Raw genomic sequence first — 17,758 nt, 5'->3', positions numbered from 1 at the left:
AAAGACAAAATACTTGGGAAAGAAACGAGGCCAAAATGTTACAGTCAGGATTCTTTTCTTGTTTTGGTTTTAGGTCCTCCAAGCCAAGCCATGTGGGCTTTGGGGGATAAGATTGCATCTTCCATAGTGGCTCAAACTGCTGGTATCCCAACTCTTCCATGGAGTGGCAGTGGTAAGAAATTTTATTTCTTGTTTATATCTTAAAGTGCAGAAAAGCTCAGTAGGGTATTTAGGACTGTGGCTGGGGGCTTAAGCCTGCTTTAAAATGTATTAAATATTTGACAAGAAATAGAATCCAAGTTGATTGATTGGTAGCTTGTATCTCCTGGCTTAATTGCTATATCTATGATTCTGTCATGTCTTAAGCATATGCGTGTTGTCAGGCCCAAGAGCCTCTTCCATCTTTGTCAAGGGGAGTGCTAACCTTTGCTCCTTTCATACAGCATTCTATCATGTCTTAAGAATGTAAATTTTGTACTAGGTTCAGAGATGCTAAACGGTAATGTAAATGATCTTGGGACTTAATTTGGAAAAACTCTGAGAAAATTCATCTGCTTCTGTGGATTCAGATCTATGCTAGGATAGATCTTCCTAGGCTAGGATCTTCCTCAGAGATGGTCTTCTTAGGTGGAATAGGCCTTTGAACTTGCCTGGACGATGACTGAAATCACTAAGAAAAAGCTAAAATCCACTTACTCAGATATCTGCCTGCCAGTATTTTCTTTCTTTCTTTTTGTTTATTCAGTCTTTATATTTTGAAAATTTTTATATTGGCGTATAGTTGATTAACAATGTTATGTTAGTTTCAGGTGTACAATAAAGTGATTCAGTCATACGGATCCATGTATTTATTCTTTTTTGGCCAGTATTTTCTTAATGTGAGCCCACAATCTGTTGACGGTTTGTTTTGCCTGTTTAATACCATTCAACCACTCATTTGCCCTGAAAACTGAGGTCAATAATCAACCTTTTTTCCAAGCATGCAGAAGCCTGAATTTTTTCTAAAAATGATTTTTTCTTGACAGATCCCTTAAAGAGTGCCATGTGGATTATTAGAGCTGACAGTATTATGAACTTCTGTTTTTCGGTCCTCAAGCATAGGGAGCAGACACACACTAAAATCTCTTACAAATGGGAACTACCCTTGTCTTGAGTCTGAACAGGTTTGAACTCTTGTTACTCTAGCTCTCCAGGGGAATTGCAGTATTCTTTCCAGACCTGCTGGGTCAAACAGTTTAAAATAAAAGGTTGAGTTTGTTTTTGTTTGAATGGAGAGGCTGTACCATTCCTCTTGTGGCTGGGTACAGGGACAGTCAGGAAGCTTGGAGTCATGACTCTGCTGAGGCCAATAAAACCGCCATTTCCATTTCCAAGGGCTCATAAAGATTGAATTATTTCTCAGACCTCTGGCCCTGGAGCAGGCCTGAACACACAAATCGAAGACACTTTGCTTGCTGAGTTTCTGTGAGAAGTCTGGCATGCTTTTTTTGTTTGTTTGTCTTGTATGCAGGTCCTTGCGTTTTTTTTTTTTTTTTAAGTTGCTGCCTATTATCTCTGTTGACTTTTTCCAGCATCAGAACCCAAGTGGCCAGATCTTGATATTAGGTAAATCCTGCTAACTCCAAGGATTGATCAGGGTTTTATGATATTCTTCTTTCTCACATCTACCCTCAAGTTTGAATAAATACGAAAGCATTTTAAAGAAGGTGTAAGAAGAAAATCTACAAGAACAGAAATTCTTGTAGCTGCTTTTAAGTCACTGTTATCTATTGCAGGTCTTTGTGTGGACTGGCACGAAAATGATTTTTCAAAACGAATTTTAAATGTTCCTCAGGAACTATATGAAAAAGGTTATGTGAAGGATGTGGATGATGGGCTGAAGGTAGGTTACTAACTCTGGGGCATGATCATGTTCAACGGACCAATTATAGTCCCAAATATGGGGATTTGGAGCCTGGTTTATGGTATATATCCATGATAGTGTTAGGGTTGTAAGACCAGGAGATGTAGTTTATGTAATAGACTGAGGAAGTGACCTACGTTTCACAAAAACAATTTAAATTTGTTTTGAAGCAAGCTACTCACCTGGACAGAACACTTCTTAGGTGGTTAAATCATAGCTTTAAGGAGGTCCTGATTCTTTCTCCACCACCTGTTAAGAGTGTGTGTTTGGTGGAGTTAGAGGCAAACCACTTTTTTGCCCCGCTTGAGTAGGGGCAAACCGCTTTTTTGTCTTGCTTGAGTTCAGAACCAAGAACCGTGTGTGTGTGTCTGTGTGTGTGTATGTGTGTCTCTGTGTGTGTGTGTGTGTGTGTATGTATGGTGGAGTTAGCCAAGAACCCTGGCAGACAGAGATCAAAATGTCAGCTTTAATACGAACAGATATGGTGATGAAAATGTCTTAACTGTGCAGCAGCAATCAGATTCGTAAAGTGAACGTCAGTTAAGCAGGGTCACTCACTGGTTACTGGCAAGGTGAGTAATCACAGAGACGGCTCTTGCCATTCGGTTTATTGTATGACTGAGAGCTGAGAAAGAACATGTGTGCTGTGTAGTGGGCTGATCTCAGAGGGGAAAAGGCTGAGCTATACATGCTCAGTTTCTCCTTCCAAACTGACAGATCAGAGTTCATTCTTTTTCCTTTGGAGAGGAGTGAGGGAGGGAGGTGATAGAGGGTGAAACTGTTCTTCTAATTATTGTCTGTCCATGTAGAAACATGCACCAAAGCAAAAGGAGATGTTTTCTTCAACATTATTTTTTCTTTCCTTCACAGTCCCCTCCAGTTCTTTTTCCTTTCACTTTTTGACTAGTTGGAAGTGTCAGTTATGCCACCAGGGAGATGATCAAAGAGCTATTTTAGAAAAGCAGCTACTCATGTTTGACTCATCTGCAATAAATTCAAGAGGAACACTGAATGTTCGACTGATTTTGCCCTGTTGCTTGCATTTCAAGTTAAGCATCCTGTAACCTCCTTAATAGGAAGAATTAATATTTCTAATTGAATTGCTGATGTATATTCTATTTGCTATAATTTGCAAGAGTAGAAACCCTTTGTAGGGAATTAGCTATATTGCTTATCAGTTAAAATTCCTTTTTTTCCTTGTTATAATTATAAACATAAAATTTTTGCCAGCCTATTTTGGTTCATAGATTCATTTAATGACAGTCTTTATTAATAGGTTCCCATAACTATAACTATTATGATAGTTATAAAATTAGGGTCTTACCATATATATAATTTTTATAATCCAAGATTTCTTCTTCCTATATATAAGAATTTTCCTCATGGCATTAAAATTTTTCTTTAAATGGATGACCTTTGTCTAGAACTTACGTATGTATTTTAAAGGCCTGCCTTGCTCTTATATCATGTGGGCTTCTGTGTTTTGTCTTTCCCACATTTGTGCCTGCTTCTTTAATCATTTATCACCCAGGGACTGAGTTCATGCTGATTTTGCTTGTAAGCATAGAAGTTAAGAGAATTTAGAAGAAATGGGACTATGAAGGATTTTCATGCCTAAAACTATTGACAAAAATTAAAATTTGAAATGATCTTTTTCTGGTGACACCTTTTTTAGATGTTTTTATAATGTAAACTGTATAAGACTGGAATGTTTCAACAAAGGAATGACTCAGTTATTTTAAACTTTTGGTTAACTTTTCCCCAATCTGCTTTTTGTCTTAGCTACAATATGGATATCTTCCATATTATTACATGTAAAGGCTACCTCAGACCTTTTAATAATAGCATAGCAATCTAATAAATATGTATATCTTGACTTAATAGGCTCCTTACTTAATGGGTATATAATTAAATATTCAAAAAGTTTTGGGATCATCTCAAATCATCTGTAAATTTGAAAAGCACATATAGAGCATTTGTTTAAAATTAGTTTTCTGGCTATTAATGTTTTGGTATCTTGTTATTTTTATCTTTTATAAAAAATCAAGTGAGAAAAAATTTCTGGATATGTGAGAATCCTGGTTTGTTGAATCTTCTATGTTGTCAGAAGATCAGAAGCTGTGCTGAGGTGGTCAGCTTATATTAAGTGAACTACCTGTGGTTTTTTTGTCTTTTTTAAAGATAAAAGTTATGGAACAAAGAAAATGTACACTTCGGTAAATTTTTAAGAAATAAAGTAAAAATTATGGTTAAGGCACAAATTCTTGCATATTATAAGAAATTCTGATAATACAGTAATATATAGAGTAAAAAGTGAAAGTTTATATCTACTCATCTTCCCTTTATAAATCACCAGTGGTGGACAATCTAGACTTGTTTTTTTGTACTTACATATGTAAGTGTATGAATGTATACATAATTATATATATATATATATATCTTAGTTTTACTTTGTTTTTGACTTATATGGGATTATTTTAGATTGAACCATAAAAAATTGCCAATATAGAACCATTTTTTACCTACCAAAAAATACAGTTTCTTTTGGGACTTTTCTGGTGGTCCAGTGGTTAAGAATCTGCCTTGCAATGCAGGGGACTTCAGTGGGATCCCTGGTCAGGGAACTTAGGGCCCACGTGCCACAGAGCAACTGAGCCCCCACACCACAGCCAGAGAGTCCGTGGGCCACAGTGAAAGACCCCACGTGCCACATCTGAGACTCATCACTACTGAATAAATAAAGAAGTATTTTTTTTAAAAAGACAAACACAGTTTCTTTTGGATCCAACCCATTACTACAAATACTATTCTGGTACTTCTTTTCTCATCTAATACCATATCTTCAGGATCTTTTTATTTTAATGTGTATATTAATAGACCTACCAGGTGACAACATTTTTTTAAAGGGAGAAAATGCCAGTTTTCTCCTTTTCTACTAATACCATTCTCACTTCAGTTTTTTCTCTTTCTTCTTGAAGGCAGCGGAGGAAGTTGGATATCCAGTAATGATCAAGGCCTCAGAAGGAGGAGGAGGGAAGGGGATCAGAAAAGTCAACAACGCGGATGACTTCCCTAACCTCTTCCGACAGGTGGAGTGCAAGTTGTCGTCCTTTATTTGCACTAATATGTGTATCACAGATACGTGGTTTAATTCACACTATAATTGGCATGTCCAGAAAATATTTAAACTTTTTGTCTGCAACTAATCTAATCATTCCCTATAGCCTCTACCTACTTAGTAGCAGGGGGGAAAAAAATATCAGTGAAATGTCCAATTCAGTCTAAGGTTTTATTCATTTAGCTAATTCAAGCAGTAATTATTCTCTCTTATGTAAAACTGCTCAGTTTCTCAGATAGCTCTTCCCTATATGATTTGTGTGGCTCATAGGCCTTCCTAGTAACCAGGAAGTGTCAGTACCTTCCTATGTTTGTGTGCCCTGCTTGTGCTGACATTTTGGATAAAGTATGTGGGATGGTTAATTCCTGATCTGGATGCTCTTGGCTTGGCCTCACTCAGGCTCTCTGAAATTAAGTAATACTGAAAATTCTCCAAGCTAGGCTTCAACAGTATGTGAACTGAGAACATCCAGATGTTCAAGCTGGATTTAGAAAAGGCAGAGGAATCAGAGATCAAATGGCCAACATCTGCTGGATCATAGAAAAAGCAAGAGCGTTCCAGAAAAACATCTACTTCTGCTTCATTGACTACGCCATAGCCTTTGACTGTGCGGATCACAACAAACTGGAAAATTCTTCAAGAGATGGGAATACCAGACCACCTCACCTGCCTCCTCAGAATCTGTATGCAGGTCAAGAAGCAACAGTTAGAACCAGACATGGAACAACGGACTGGTTCCACATTGGGAAAGGAATACGTCAAGGTTATATAGTTACCTTGCTTATTTAACTTACATGCAGAGTACATCTTGTGAAATGCCAGACTGGATGAGGCACAAGCTGGAATCAAGATTGCAGGGAGAAATATCAACCTCAGATATGCAGATGACACCACCCTTATGGCTGAAACTGAAGACGAACTAAAGAGCCTCTTGATGAAGGTGAGTGAGTGAAAAAGCTGGCTTAAAACTGCACATTCAGAAAACTAAGATCATGGCATCTGGTCCCATCACTTCATGGAAAATAGATGGGGAAACAGTGGAAACAATGGCAGACTTTATTTTCTTGGGGTCCAAAATCACTGCAGATGGTGATTGCGGCCATGAAATTTAAAGACACTTGTTCCTTGGAAGAAAAGCTATAACCAACCTAGACAGCAAATTAAAAAGCAGAGACATTACTTTGTCGACAAAGGTCCGTCTAGTCAAAGCTATGTTTTTTCCAGTAGTTATGTATGGATGTGAGAGTGGGACCATAAAGCAAACTGAGTGCCAAAGGATTGATGCTTTTGAAATGTGGTGCTGGAGAAGACTCTTGAGAGTCCCTTGGACAGCAGGAAAATCAAACCAGTCAATCCTAAAGGAAATCAGTTCTGAATATTCATTGGAAGGATTGATGATGAAACTCCAATACTTTGGCCACCTGATGCAAAGAACTGACTCATTAGAAAAGACCCTGATGCTAGGAAAGATTGAGGGCAGGAGGAGATGTGGGTGACAGAAGATGAGATGGTTGGATGGCATCACCGACTCAATGGAGATGAATTTGAGTAAGCTCCGGGAGTTGGTGATGGACAGGGAAGCCTAGTGTGCTACAGTCCATGGGGTCGCAAAAAGTTGGGCAGGACTGAGCGACTGAACTGAATTGAAAATTAAGTCAACAGGGGTTTAATGGCATCTCAGATGCAACTGAATTAGCAACTGGAAGACAAGTCAGAAGAAAGCTCAGACTGAAGCATGAAGAGACAAAAAGGATGAAAAATACAGAAAAGAGCTTGTGAGAGATTATTTGCAAAGATGACCATGATAACTCTTTCCATCCCTATATACACTTCCTTTATAGTATGATTTCGCCTTCTTCCCATAAAGAAATAGTGACTTTTTTTCCTTCCACCCTTTGAGTTTTGGTTGACCTTGTGACTTGTGTTGACCAATAGAATACAGTAGAAATGGTGACTAGTTTCAAAACCAAAGCTGCAAGTGGTTTCTGGCTTCTGCCCTTGGCCTTTTGGAATGAGCCTCAGACTCTTTAGCATAGTCTGTGCTCCTGGAAGAAGAGAGGCCACACAAAGCAGAGATGAATTGTCTCATCTGAGGCTTCCTAGACCTGACGGTTTCATCTACACCTTCAAGACATGTACATGAGTTCATATTAAACCATCCAAGCCTAGTTAAGTTGCTAGGTGGCTAACTCCCTGAGTGGCTCCAAGCCAAGATCAGCAGAAGAACTGCCCAACTGAGCCTAGCTCAGATTGCTGTCAGCAAAATGGTTAGTGCCCCAAGTCACTGAAATTTTGGTGGTTTGGTAGGCATCAGTGGATAACTGACCTAGAAACTGATACCTAAAGGTGTAATGCTGTCCTGGCAAAAAAAGTAAACTATGTGGCATTTGCTTTGAGACTGGCTCATAGGTGAAGACTGGGAAAGATGGTAAGGAGGTTGGTAATGAAGCCTAGAGGAATGATCAAAATAACTTTTGGTGCAGGATGGAACAGAAATGAGGGGAAAGGTCACTCATGTTCTGTAATGATGAAACAGTTACCTGAGGTAATTTGGAAAGCAGAGACTGTATTGAACTCATAGATCTACTTAAAGAGATCTTTTTAGATAAACTGTTAAAAGTATCTGTTGAATGCTTATGATTGTTTTTTAACTATAAAAAAAAGTGAACTAAAAAAGGTGTTCCAAACTTGTTGAGTTTAAAAATAGAACTGTTTCTCATTACCGATCTCTCTGGTGCTGGCAAAAAATTTTCAAAGTAAAAAAATGACTTCAGAGTAGAGGCCAAATCAAGAGTGCCTGGGAGATCCTTTAAGACCTCAGAAATAATTTAAGAGCTAGGAAAAAAAGGGCTTCTAAGATTTTTTTGTTTTTTTTTTGATGGAGCAAAGGTGTTTTAATCAACATGGTGTGGGCATATATACTGTCTTACAAGGTAGTTATTCTCAGCAAAGATAAAGATTAAAATTCCAGACTTACAAAACATAGGTGATCCATATTAAAGAGAGAGAGAGTTGTAAACAATCACTTTTACCTTATGGTTCACAAGAAGGAGGAGGGTACTTATCACTGTATAGAAACACTAATGAAGGAAATGCCTGGATTCCTCAGTCCCGGGAGAGGCTTGTCTCTCCTCTTAATTCCTGAGTATTCAGGAATTAATAAGGAGCAGAGAATTCCTGACAGATCCAAACAGCACACAGGAAGCCTCCTGTTAAATGCTTCCTGACAATTCCCCCTATTTTATTATATTTGTAAAAAAGGTCTTGACCAAATGAGTTTGGTTAGTATTAACCAACCTTATAGAAAGCTGACGGTAAGCAACAAATATAATTATCAAGACAATCACCAGAGTTACAGTTCCAGACCCAATACTGTGGGTAATACTTTGAAACCATCCTCATGGGTCTAGCCTGGATAATTTGTTCAGCTAAAGTTTCCAAATTAGGGGAATAGGGCAGATTTTTAGAAAAAGTTTTCAAGATTTTCTTTTGCAGTAATTGTACTTTCAGAGAGGCATTATCGTGTATATTTTGTAAATGAAATTTGATTTCTTCCCAGTTATAGGCACTATGATTGAATTGAATAGGAGTAACACAAAACTGAGTAGCTTAAAGAAATAGAGGAGTTAATACAAGTATATAGTTTGCAATTAATACAAGTTACGGAACATAAGTCTTATTAAATTGTAAATTTTCTATGGCTATAACAAAAGGAAGTGGGACACAGGCCTGTATAAAATATGACTGATTATAGAGAAAGAAATAGTTACTATGACCACGACTGGTCCCTATGAAATGTCCGGTCCAAGTCCCAAGTTCTTCCGTGCTCTGGTGCTCGCAGCAAGTTTCCAAATGGCCCATTGTTCAGGCCCACCCTGTCCTTTGTCATAGTAATGTTCCATCGTAGTGTCAGTGACCTTCCATATCACACAGTGTTGTTAATATCCTCTGAGCAGTCAGATAACCACATACCATGGGGTCCCCAATCAACAATTGTATGATTAGCCACAAACATTGATTTTCTTGATTTGGTTTGACATTTGTCCCAACGAACAGGAGTATAAGTTTTTATAAGTAAACCCTTTGCATAATGTTCTTTGTTCTTTCCCTAACTCTTTCCCTAAAGTCTCAGTAGTATAAACATGGTTTACAGACAAAGAAAGGGCAGTAAGTAATCCAAGCAATGTCTGAAAGTCCTCTTTTGGAGGCAGGACGAAAACCCAAGTTTGTCGGCTGACGTTTATGCACAATTTTGCTTGGCCCATGCACAAGGAAAGGACTTCATAGCCTAAAGAAATGTTAATTAGTTTTCTTTCCTCCCCAGGGTGTGAGGGCCCTTTCATGTACTAGGGAGAAGGTGTATGTATAGAGTCATTAGTTGAAACAATTGGTCCTCTCTCTGTCCATTCGACCACCGGCCTCAGTAGGCCCTGCGGTCACTCCGTCCGATCTGCCAAGTGTACCAGGCTCCTGTTCGGGCGCCACTTGTTGAGGTCCTTTAATGGACCGGAACCTGGTGGTCCGGAGTCAACCGATAAGAAAGTAAAGGAGAGAGAAAGAGGCTGATATTCCTTGGTTTATGCAGAAAGCCAATAAAGCCCCTGCACGGGGCTTGCTCTGTTCACAAAGGCCTCAGGCACCCTCTCGGTGGGGTGAAGGTGCAGAGTGCCTTCTCAAGAGGGTCTTAGAAGCCCAGGCAGGAAAGTGAACTCAGAGAGCCTCTGCGCTCCAGGGAATCAGCCTGAAAAAGAGAGAAAGGGAGAGAGAGAGAGAGAGACACGGGGACCAGAGCTCTGATGGAGCAAAGGTCGCTTCTAAGAATTTTAAAAATGTTGTCCCACAGCAGCCTGACATGCCCAAGGTATAGAGAGGTCTGTACAGAAAAGTTATAGATATGTTTTTGGGGCAAGAAGTGAATTTTCAGTATGATTCATGGGAAACTCATAAACTTTTCAAGATACTTATATTGATGAATGTACCAAAGGGACTGCAAGGGACAGAGACAGTTCAAACTTTAAAGAGACCTCAGAACTTTCAATTTCCTATTAATAGGAAGCAGACTGGGAAAGTAGTTCAGCTGTAAACATTGGTCATTTCTTGTAGTAAGGGAGATTTTTCTGGACCCCGGAGGGCTGCTAAGAGCAGAGGGGAGGCATGGATTAGGAAGCCAGTCCCTGGGTTCAGAATTGGACCACAGAGAAAAGCAAAACAAATTCCATGCCTGTGGAGTAAGGAAACCTGACAACATCTACCCATCTGGACTTCAGAATTGGTGTGGACCAGTGACTGTTAATGTGCCTCCTGTTGCTTCTTCTTTGAACTGGAGTATTTTTTTTAATCCCCGTCTCATAATTAAATGTTGAAAGTGTTGGGGACAGATAATTTGTCTTTTTAGTTCCCAGATCGTTGCAAAAATAGGAGGAGCTGCACCCAAGAAGTCTCTTTTGCTTGTGGACATGACTTGTGACTCATGGGAAAATGGACCTCAGGCCTGATGCCATGATTGGATGACTTTGGGGGTCTTGGGAGGGGGTGAGTCTGTTTTTGCATGTGGGAGGTATGTGAATTACTGTGGCCAGAGGGCAGACCATAGTAGTTTGTTTGCAGAGATGGCTGCGATAACTCTTCCCATCCTTGTATGTATATCCCTTGGCAGTGTGACTTTGGCTTTTCTCTCATTAAGAGATGGCATCTCTTTTCCCACTCCGAAAGCAGAGACATGACTTTGCCAACAAAGGTCCATCTAATACAAGCTATGGTTTTTCCAGTAGTCATGTATGGATGTGAGAGTTAGAATATAAAGAAAGCTGAGAACCAAAGAATTGATGCTTTTGAATTGTGGTGTTGGAGAAGACTCTTGAGAGTCCTAAAGGAAAGATTCTGTTGGCTGGTGGGTCTATGGAGCCTCACCTGGAACAGCTCATCTCTATTGCATGTGACCTCTCACCCTCCAGGAGGCTAAACCAGGCCTACTGAACTGAATCCACCACCCAAAGATTCTGAACTGAATCCTAAAGGAAATCAACCCTGAATATTCACTGGAAGAACTGATGCTGAAGCTGAAACTCCAATACTTTGGCCACGTAATGTGAAGAACTGACTCATTTGAGAAGACCCTAATGCTGGGAAAGTTTGAAGGCAGGAGGAGAAGGGGATGACAGAGGATGACATGGTTGGATGGTATCACCGACTCAGTGGACATGAGTTGGAGTAAGCTCCAGGAGTTGGTGGTGGACAGGGAAACCTGGCGTGCTGCAGTCCATGGGGTCACAAAGAGTCGGACACTACTGAGCGACTGAACTGAACTGAACTAAATCTTAGCTGGCCTTGTGGCTTGCTTAGACCATTAGAATGTGGCCAGAGTGGTATTGTGTAAGTTCTGGAGGCTAGTGCTTGTGTAGCCTTGCAGCTCTGTCTTCACTCACTTCTTAGAGCACTGCATTGAAGAAGGCCTGGTTTAGCCTACTGGAGGGTGAGAGGTCACATGCAATGGAGATGAGGTGTTCCAACTGAGGCTCCATAGACCCACCAGCCAACAGTTGACACAAACCGTCAGGTATTTGAATGAGACCATTCAGCCCCACTCGTCACCAGATGATGGTATGCACATTGAGTGACCACAGGCACCACCAGAATTGCCTTGATGAGCACAGCATCACAAGCAAAGAAAATGATTGGCGTCCTAAGCAAGCCACTGAGTTTTGAGGTGACTTGTTATGTAACAGAACAGAGCATAAGAGATTTGGCACATAGAAGACAGTGAAATCATCTAACATTACATACTTTGAGTCTCAGAGGAGAAGAGAGAGCAAACAGAGCAGAAGCAATGTTTGAAGAAATCACGGAATGGAAACAATATTTGAAGCATCGTTGCATCGTGATTGTCCTCAGTCATCATGTCCAAGTCTTTGTGACCCTTTGGGCTGTACCCACCATGCTCCTCCAGCCATGGGATTCTTCAGGCAAGAATACTGGTGTGGGTTGCTATTTCTTCCTCCAGGGGCTCTTCCTGATCTAGGGGTCAAACCCATGTCTTCTGCATTTCAGATGGATTCTTCATCTGCTGAGGCATTGGGGAAGAGACATTGGTTAAGCATCTTTCTGAACTAGTGAACTGATGGCTCAGAATTTCTTGAAAAGATATCAAGCTAAGACTCAAAAACCATGATGAACCCTGCAAGGAGAAGTACAGAGAAAACTGCATCTAAGCTTATCAGAGTAAATCTGCCACCTCACTCCCGAAAAAAAGAGAAAATCCTAAAGCAGATGGAAAAAACAGATTACTTTCAAAGGAGTGACAGTAAGATTGTTAGCTCTCATCTCAGTAGAAACCAGAAAACATTGGGATATCTTTAAAGTGCCGAAAGAAAATAATTGCTAGTATAGAATTCTGTATCTAATGGCAGTATGCTTCAAAACTGAAGATGAACGTTCTTTGACTATAACAATACTGTATATAATGTAATGTGAACCAGGAAAGTTTTTCGTCTGGAGCAAATTGTACATTTGGCTGTTTGGAATTAATGGTAATACTTTGCCCTTCTGTGGAATTTGTGTGTGTTTTCATAATATTTTGTTCTTTGCCCTTGTAACGTGTTTATGTATCCATCAGTTAATATTAGTGATGTAATTCAGAGTACAGTATCTTAAGAATAGATGAGGGTATGAAATATATATATATATATATTTTTTTTTTTTGTATTTCTAACATGGTCCCTGACACTTCCAGGTATTTATTTGCCTATTGAAGTGGAAGCAGCTTATCAAAATAGAAAAGTACTTACCCCTTAAGAATTTGTCCTATTTTCTTGTCTAATACAGGTTCAAGCTGAAGTTCCTGGATCTCCTATCTTTGTCATGAGACTAGCTAAACAGTCTCGTCATCTGGAGGTGCAGATCTTAGCAGATCAGTATGGCAATGCTATCTCTCTGTTCGGTCGTGATTGCTCTGTGCAGCGCAGGCATCAGAAGATTATTGAAGAAGCTCCTGCCGCTATTGCTACTCCAGCAGTATTTGAACATATGGAACAGGTATCTATGTGAAAAGCTCTAAGTTTTGTTTTCTTGCACAGAGCTACTACTCATTTAATTCATATGCCCAACTGAGAATAGTGGAATATCAGGCAATGATTCTGGATAACTGATAAGTTCTACCCTTCAAGAGGGAGAGGACATAGATATATCTATGGCTGATTCATGTTGATGTATGACAGAAACCGACACAATATTGTAAAGCAATTGTCATCCAATTAAAAGTACATTTTAAAAAGTATTCTTTACCTAGAGGAGAAATAAAAATTCCGCTTTTCTCCCTCTAGTAGAGATGCCAGTGAACACTACAAACTCTAAATTACTTAATGCTTTTGACAAAAAATTTCAGTGTACTATTTTGAGAAGGGATTAAGAAATGTTTGGGGATCTTTAAACTTATTGTTTGGTTCTTTAATAAGTGTGTGATAAGCTGGTGGTTAAGCTGGAAGTTCTGTTTTCTAGATTGATTATCCCTCAGTCTTCAGATGCATTTATTCAAGTCCTTTATCTCTTAAAAGGTACTCTAAGTAGCTTTCAAGTTTACATATTCTGTATTATTGTATGAAAAAAAAGAATCTCTCAGCAGTTTTATAGGGTCCCTTGGAATTAGCTGTAGTTTAGAAATCTGAACATGGTCTTTTTTAGAACTCAATCTTCATCTTATTGGAGATATGTTTTCCATCTCTTTTTTTTCCCCCTGGATTGCCAAGAATCTAAATATATGGTTGTCTTTGTTTTTACATTTCATTTCTACATGTGTGTGTTTGTGTGTGTATTGAGATTTATTCTTTAACTACTGTAGTAAAGTGACCTCCAAAATACAGTGGCTTAGGGAGTTCCCTGGGGCCTTAGTGGTTAGGATCCTGGGCTTTCACTGCCGTGGCCAGGTTCAGTCCCTGGTTGGTGAACAGAGATCCCGCAAGCCATTCAGAGCGGCCAAAGATAAAAAACAAATATAAAACCCCAAAATACACATTTCAGTTCAGTTGCTCAGTCGTGTCCGACTCTTCGCAAACCCATGAATCGCAGCACGCCAGGCCTCCCTGTTCATCACCAACTCCCAGAGTTTACCCAAACTCATGTCCATTGAGTCGGTGATACCATCCAACCATCTCATCCTCTGTTGTCCCCTTCTCTTCCTGCCTTCAATCTTTCCCAGCATCAGGGTCTTTTCAAATGAGTCAGCTCTTCGCATCAGGTGGCCAAAGTATTGGAGGTTCAGCTTCAACATCAGTCCTACCAGTGAACACCCAGGACTGATCTCCTTTAGGACAGACTGGTTGGATCTCCTTGCAGTCCAAGGGACTCTCAAGAGTCTTCTCCAGAAAAAAAAAAAAAAAATGAGTCTTCTCCAGCACCACAGTCCAAAAGCATCCATTCTTCGGCACTCAGCTTTCTTTATAGTCCAACTCTCAAATCCATACATGACTACTGGAAAAACCATAGCCTGATTAGAAGGATCTTTGTTGACAAAGTAATGTCTCTGCTTTTTAATATGCTATCTAGCTTGGTCATAACTTTCCTTCCCAGGAGTAAGGGTCTTTTAATTTCATGGCTGCAGTCACCATCTGCAGTGATTTTGGAGCCCCCCAAAATAAAGTCTGACACTGTTTCCACTGTTTCCCCATCTATTTCCCATGAAGTGATGGGACTGGATGCCATGATCTTCGTTTTCTGAATGTTGAGCTTTAAGCCAACTTTTTCACTCTCCTCTTTCACTTTCATCAAGAGGCTTTTGAGTTCCTCTTCACTTTCTGCCATAAGGGTGGTGTCATCTGCATATCTGAGGTTATTGATATTTCTCCCGGCAGTCTTGATTCCAGCTTGTGCTTCTTCCAGCCCAGCGTTTCTCATGATGTATTCTTCACAAAGTTAAATAAGCAGGGTGACAATATACAGCCTTGACGTACTTCTTTTCCTATTTGGAACCAGTCTGTTGTTCCATGTTCAGTTCTAACTGTTGCTTCCTAACCTGCATACAGGTTTCCCAAGAGGCAGGTCAGGTGGTCTGGTATTCCCATCTCTTGAAGAATTTTCCACAGTGTATTGTGATCCACACAGTCAAAGGCTTTGGTGTAGTCAATGAAGCAGAAATAGATGCTTTTCTGGAACTCTCTTGCTTTTTCAGTGATCCAGTGGATATTGGCAATTTGATCTCTAGGTCCTCTGCCTTTTTAAGTAAGTGTAAATTCTGTTTCTCTCTTTCATCATAGTTCAGAGATGAGCTAGTCCCAAGGACCCTAGTTTATTGCTTTGCCATTTGGTGGTTTATTCACTCAATCGTGTCCAACTCTTGCAACCCTATGGATGGACTGTAGCTTGCCAGGCTCCTCTGTCCAGAGGATTTCCCAGATAAGAATACTGGAGCAGGTTGCAATTTCCTTCTCCTGGATATCTTTTCAAACCAGGGATGAAACCCAGGTCTCCTGCATTGCAGGTGTTTTCTTTACTGACTGAGCCACCAGGGAAGGCCATTTCCTAGAAGAGAACAGCAAACTACAGCTAGCAGGCCAAATCCAGCCTGTCACCTGTTTTGTCAACAAAATTTTATTGTAACACAATAAAATTTATTTATTTATTTATTTGCTAATTTATTTATCCATTATCTATGGCTGTTTTATCTCTGCAGTGACAAAATTGAGTCGTTTTGACAGACACTATATGGCCCACAAAGCTGAACATAATAATTATTTTTTTTAATTTAAATTTGTTTATTTTACTTAGAGGCTAATTACTTTACAATATTGTATTGGTTTTGCCATACCTCAACATGAATCCGCCACGGGTGTACACGTGTTCCCCAGCCTGAACCCCCTTCCCTTCTCCCTCCCCGTACCATCCCTTTGGGTCATCCCAGTGCACCAGCCCTAAGCATCCTGTATCCTGTATCAAAACTGGACTGGCGATTCGTTTCACATATGATATTATATATGTTTCAATGCCATTCTCCCAAATTATCCCACCCTCTCCCTCTCCACAGAGTCCAAAAGACTGTGAACATAATTATTATCTGGCTTTTACTGAAAGTTTACCAACCCTTGTCTTAAGGTGTCATCATCTTCATTATTAAAGCTGGCCTACAAGCTTTACTTTGTAGCGTGTTGGTGGGGGGAAGAGAGGACTTGGAAGACAAGCTTGTATACCTGTGGCTGATTCATGCTGATGTATGGCAAAAACCATCACAGTGTTGTAATTATCCTCCAATTAAAATAAATTAATTAAGTGAGATCCAGAAGTTACACATCTTACTTGTGCTCACTTTTTACCGGACAAAATTCAGTTACATAATCACACCTAGCTGCATTGGCTGTTAGGAGTTGTAATTACTAGTTGAGCAGCCTTATGCTCAGCTGAAATTCAGGAGATTGTATTGCTAAATGGATGATGCAAAGTTACTGGAGGGCGTTGAACGCTCTGTATCTCAGTCTGCTCCTCTGGCTACCCATTATCCTTTCACACCCTTTTTCTTACTCTTAGAACTTACTTAGCCTTTCCCCACAGAAGACAGCCCAAGGTCTCATCCAGTTGACTATGTTCAACCCAAAGTTGAGGCTCTCTGGATGGTGTGCAGTCCTGTTATATCTGCATGTAGCTTTTTACGGAGCAGTAATCACAAATTGCCTTGTGACACCTCCTTTCGCCATATATAGTGCGGAGTAGGAACAGGATGACTCCCATTTAGAAAAAAATAGAATGAGAAACAGACAATAATCACGGTCCACAGCAGTTATCACTTTCTTGTAGGCAGGGATTGTGGTCATTTCCTGTCATGCGGTGGAGTAATTCCTCAATGAGCCCTCTGACTCCCCTTGGTCCTGCTCTCTGAAAGTAAATTCTTTGCCCGTCTTTAAGGCCTTATTCTCTAGGATGTTCTTCCTTGTTCACCTCTCTTGTGGTTGAGCTTTGGTGATCATGCCTTCTTTAGAAGAACTTTCCCAGCTCACCTCCTATCAGTGCAGGATTGGGGCCACAAAGATTACTGAGATTATCAGTCATGGGTTTGGAAAGCCAGGTTTTTGTTATGTTTAGCAATATGATTCATTCAAAACTGAGTAAGTTTCTGGACTCTTTGCTTCTAGTCAGCTTCAGATAAGAGTAATCATACCCAAGGTTTCTCTGGACATAATAATGTTTTCCTCTTTATTTACTACCTTCTGCATTCAGCCCTTTTTCTCTCCTCCATTCAGTAAGACTACCTCGAGGCCAGCTGAAACTACAGCAGCCGCCCTTGATCTCATCTTTGACAGTGGGTTGCTTCAAGGCAAAATTATCATCTTTGGTTTAGGGGTACAAAGCCTTTTGGTTTTTTCACACTCTGACTTTTTCTAGCCATCTTTCCTAGGGCTTAGTTGATAATTTGTTTGCATTCCAAGTTACTTTAGGAGACAGTTTACCAAATGTATGTGTGTTTGCCTCGCTGTGTGCCTTTGCGGTATCTTAGTTCCCCAACCAGGGATCAAACTCATGCCCTCTGCAGTAGACACGTGGAGTCTTCACCACTGTACTGCCAGGGAAGTCCCTCCAAATGTTTTCTTAGGCCTCACAAGGAGGTCACCAATTTTCCAGTTTGCAGTATCTGTTTCCTTGAGAGCTACTACCCTATTTTTAACTCAGTATCATATACTTCAGTTTTTTTAAATAGCAACATCCTTCCTGAATTTAGTAGTTTCTGTATTGATTAGGGTACAGGTTAAGCTATTGTAGTA

At 40.0% G+C, this 17,758-nt stretch overlaps 1 protein-coding gene and 1 pseudogene across 2 annotated transcripts in view; one reads left to right on the top strand and one right to left on the bottom strand.

Annotated features, from left to right (window-relative positions):
- The window catches only part of ACACA (acetyl-CoA carboxylase alpha), a 214,412-nt gene that overhangs the window by 27,457 nt on the left and 169,197 nt on the right, over positions 1-17,758 (top strand). For both annotated transcript variants that reach the window (XM_068978814.1, XM_068978813.1), the window contains exons 6-9: positions 74-172; positions 1,776-1,882; positions 4,882-4,992; positions 12,843-13,052. In XM_068978814.1, coding sequence (XP_068834915.1) covers positions 74-172; positions 1,776-1,882; positions 4,882-4,992; positions 12,843-13,052 — 527 coding nt within the window. The remainder of the gene's footprint in view (positions 1-73; positions 173-1,775; positions 1,883-4,881; positions 4,993-12,842; positions 13,053-17,758) is intronic.
- On the bottom strand, positions 338-446 carry LOC138084928 (U6atac minor spliceosomal RNA; annotated as a pseudogene).

This window comes from Capricornis sumatraensis, chromosome 8 (assembly GCF_032405125.1).
Source record: "Capricornis sumatraensis isolate serow.1 chromosome 8, serow.2, whole genome shotgun sequence".
In the NCBI taxonomy this organism is placed as follows: domain Eukaryota; kingdom Metazoa; phylum Chordata; class Mammalia; order Artiodactyla; family Bovidae; genus Capricornis; species Capricornis sumatraensis.
This window is presented reverse-complemented; position numbering and strand designations above follow the sequence as displayed.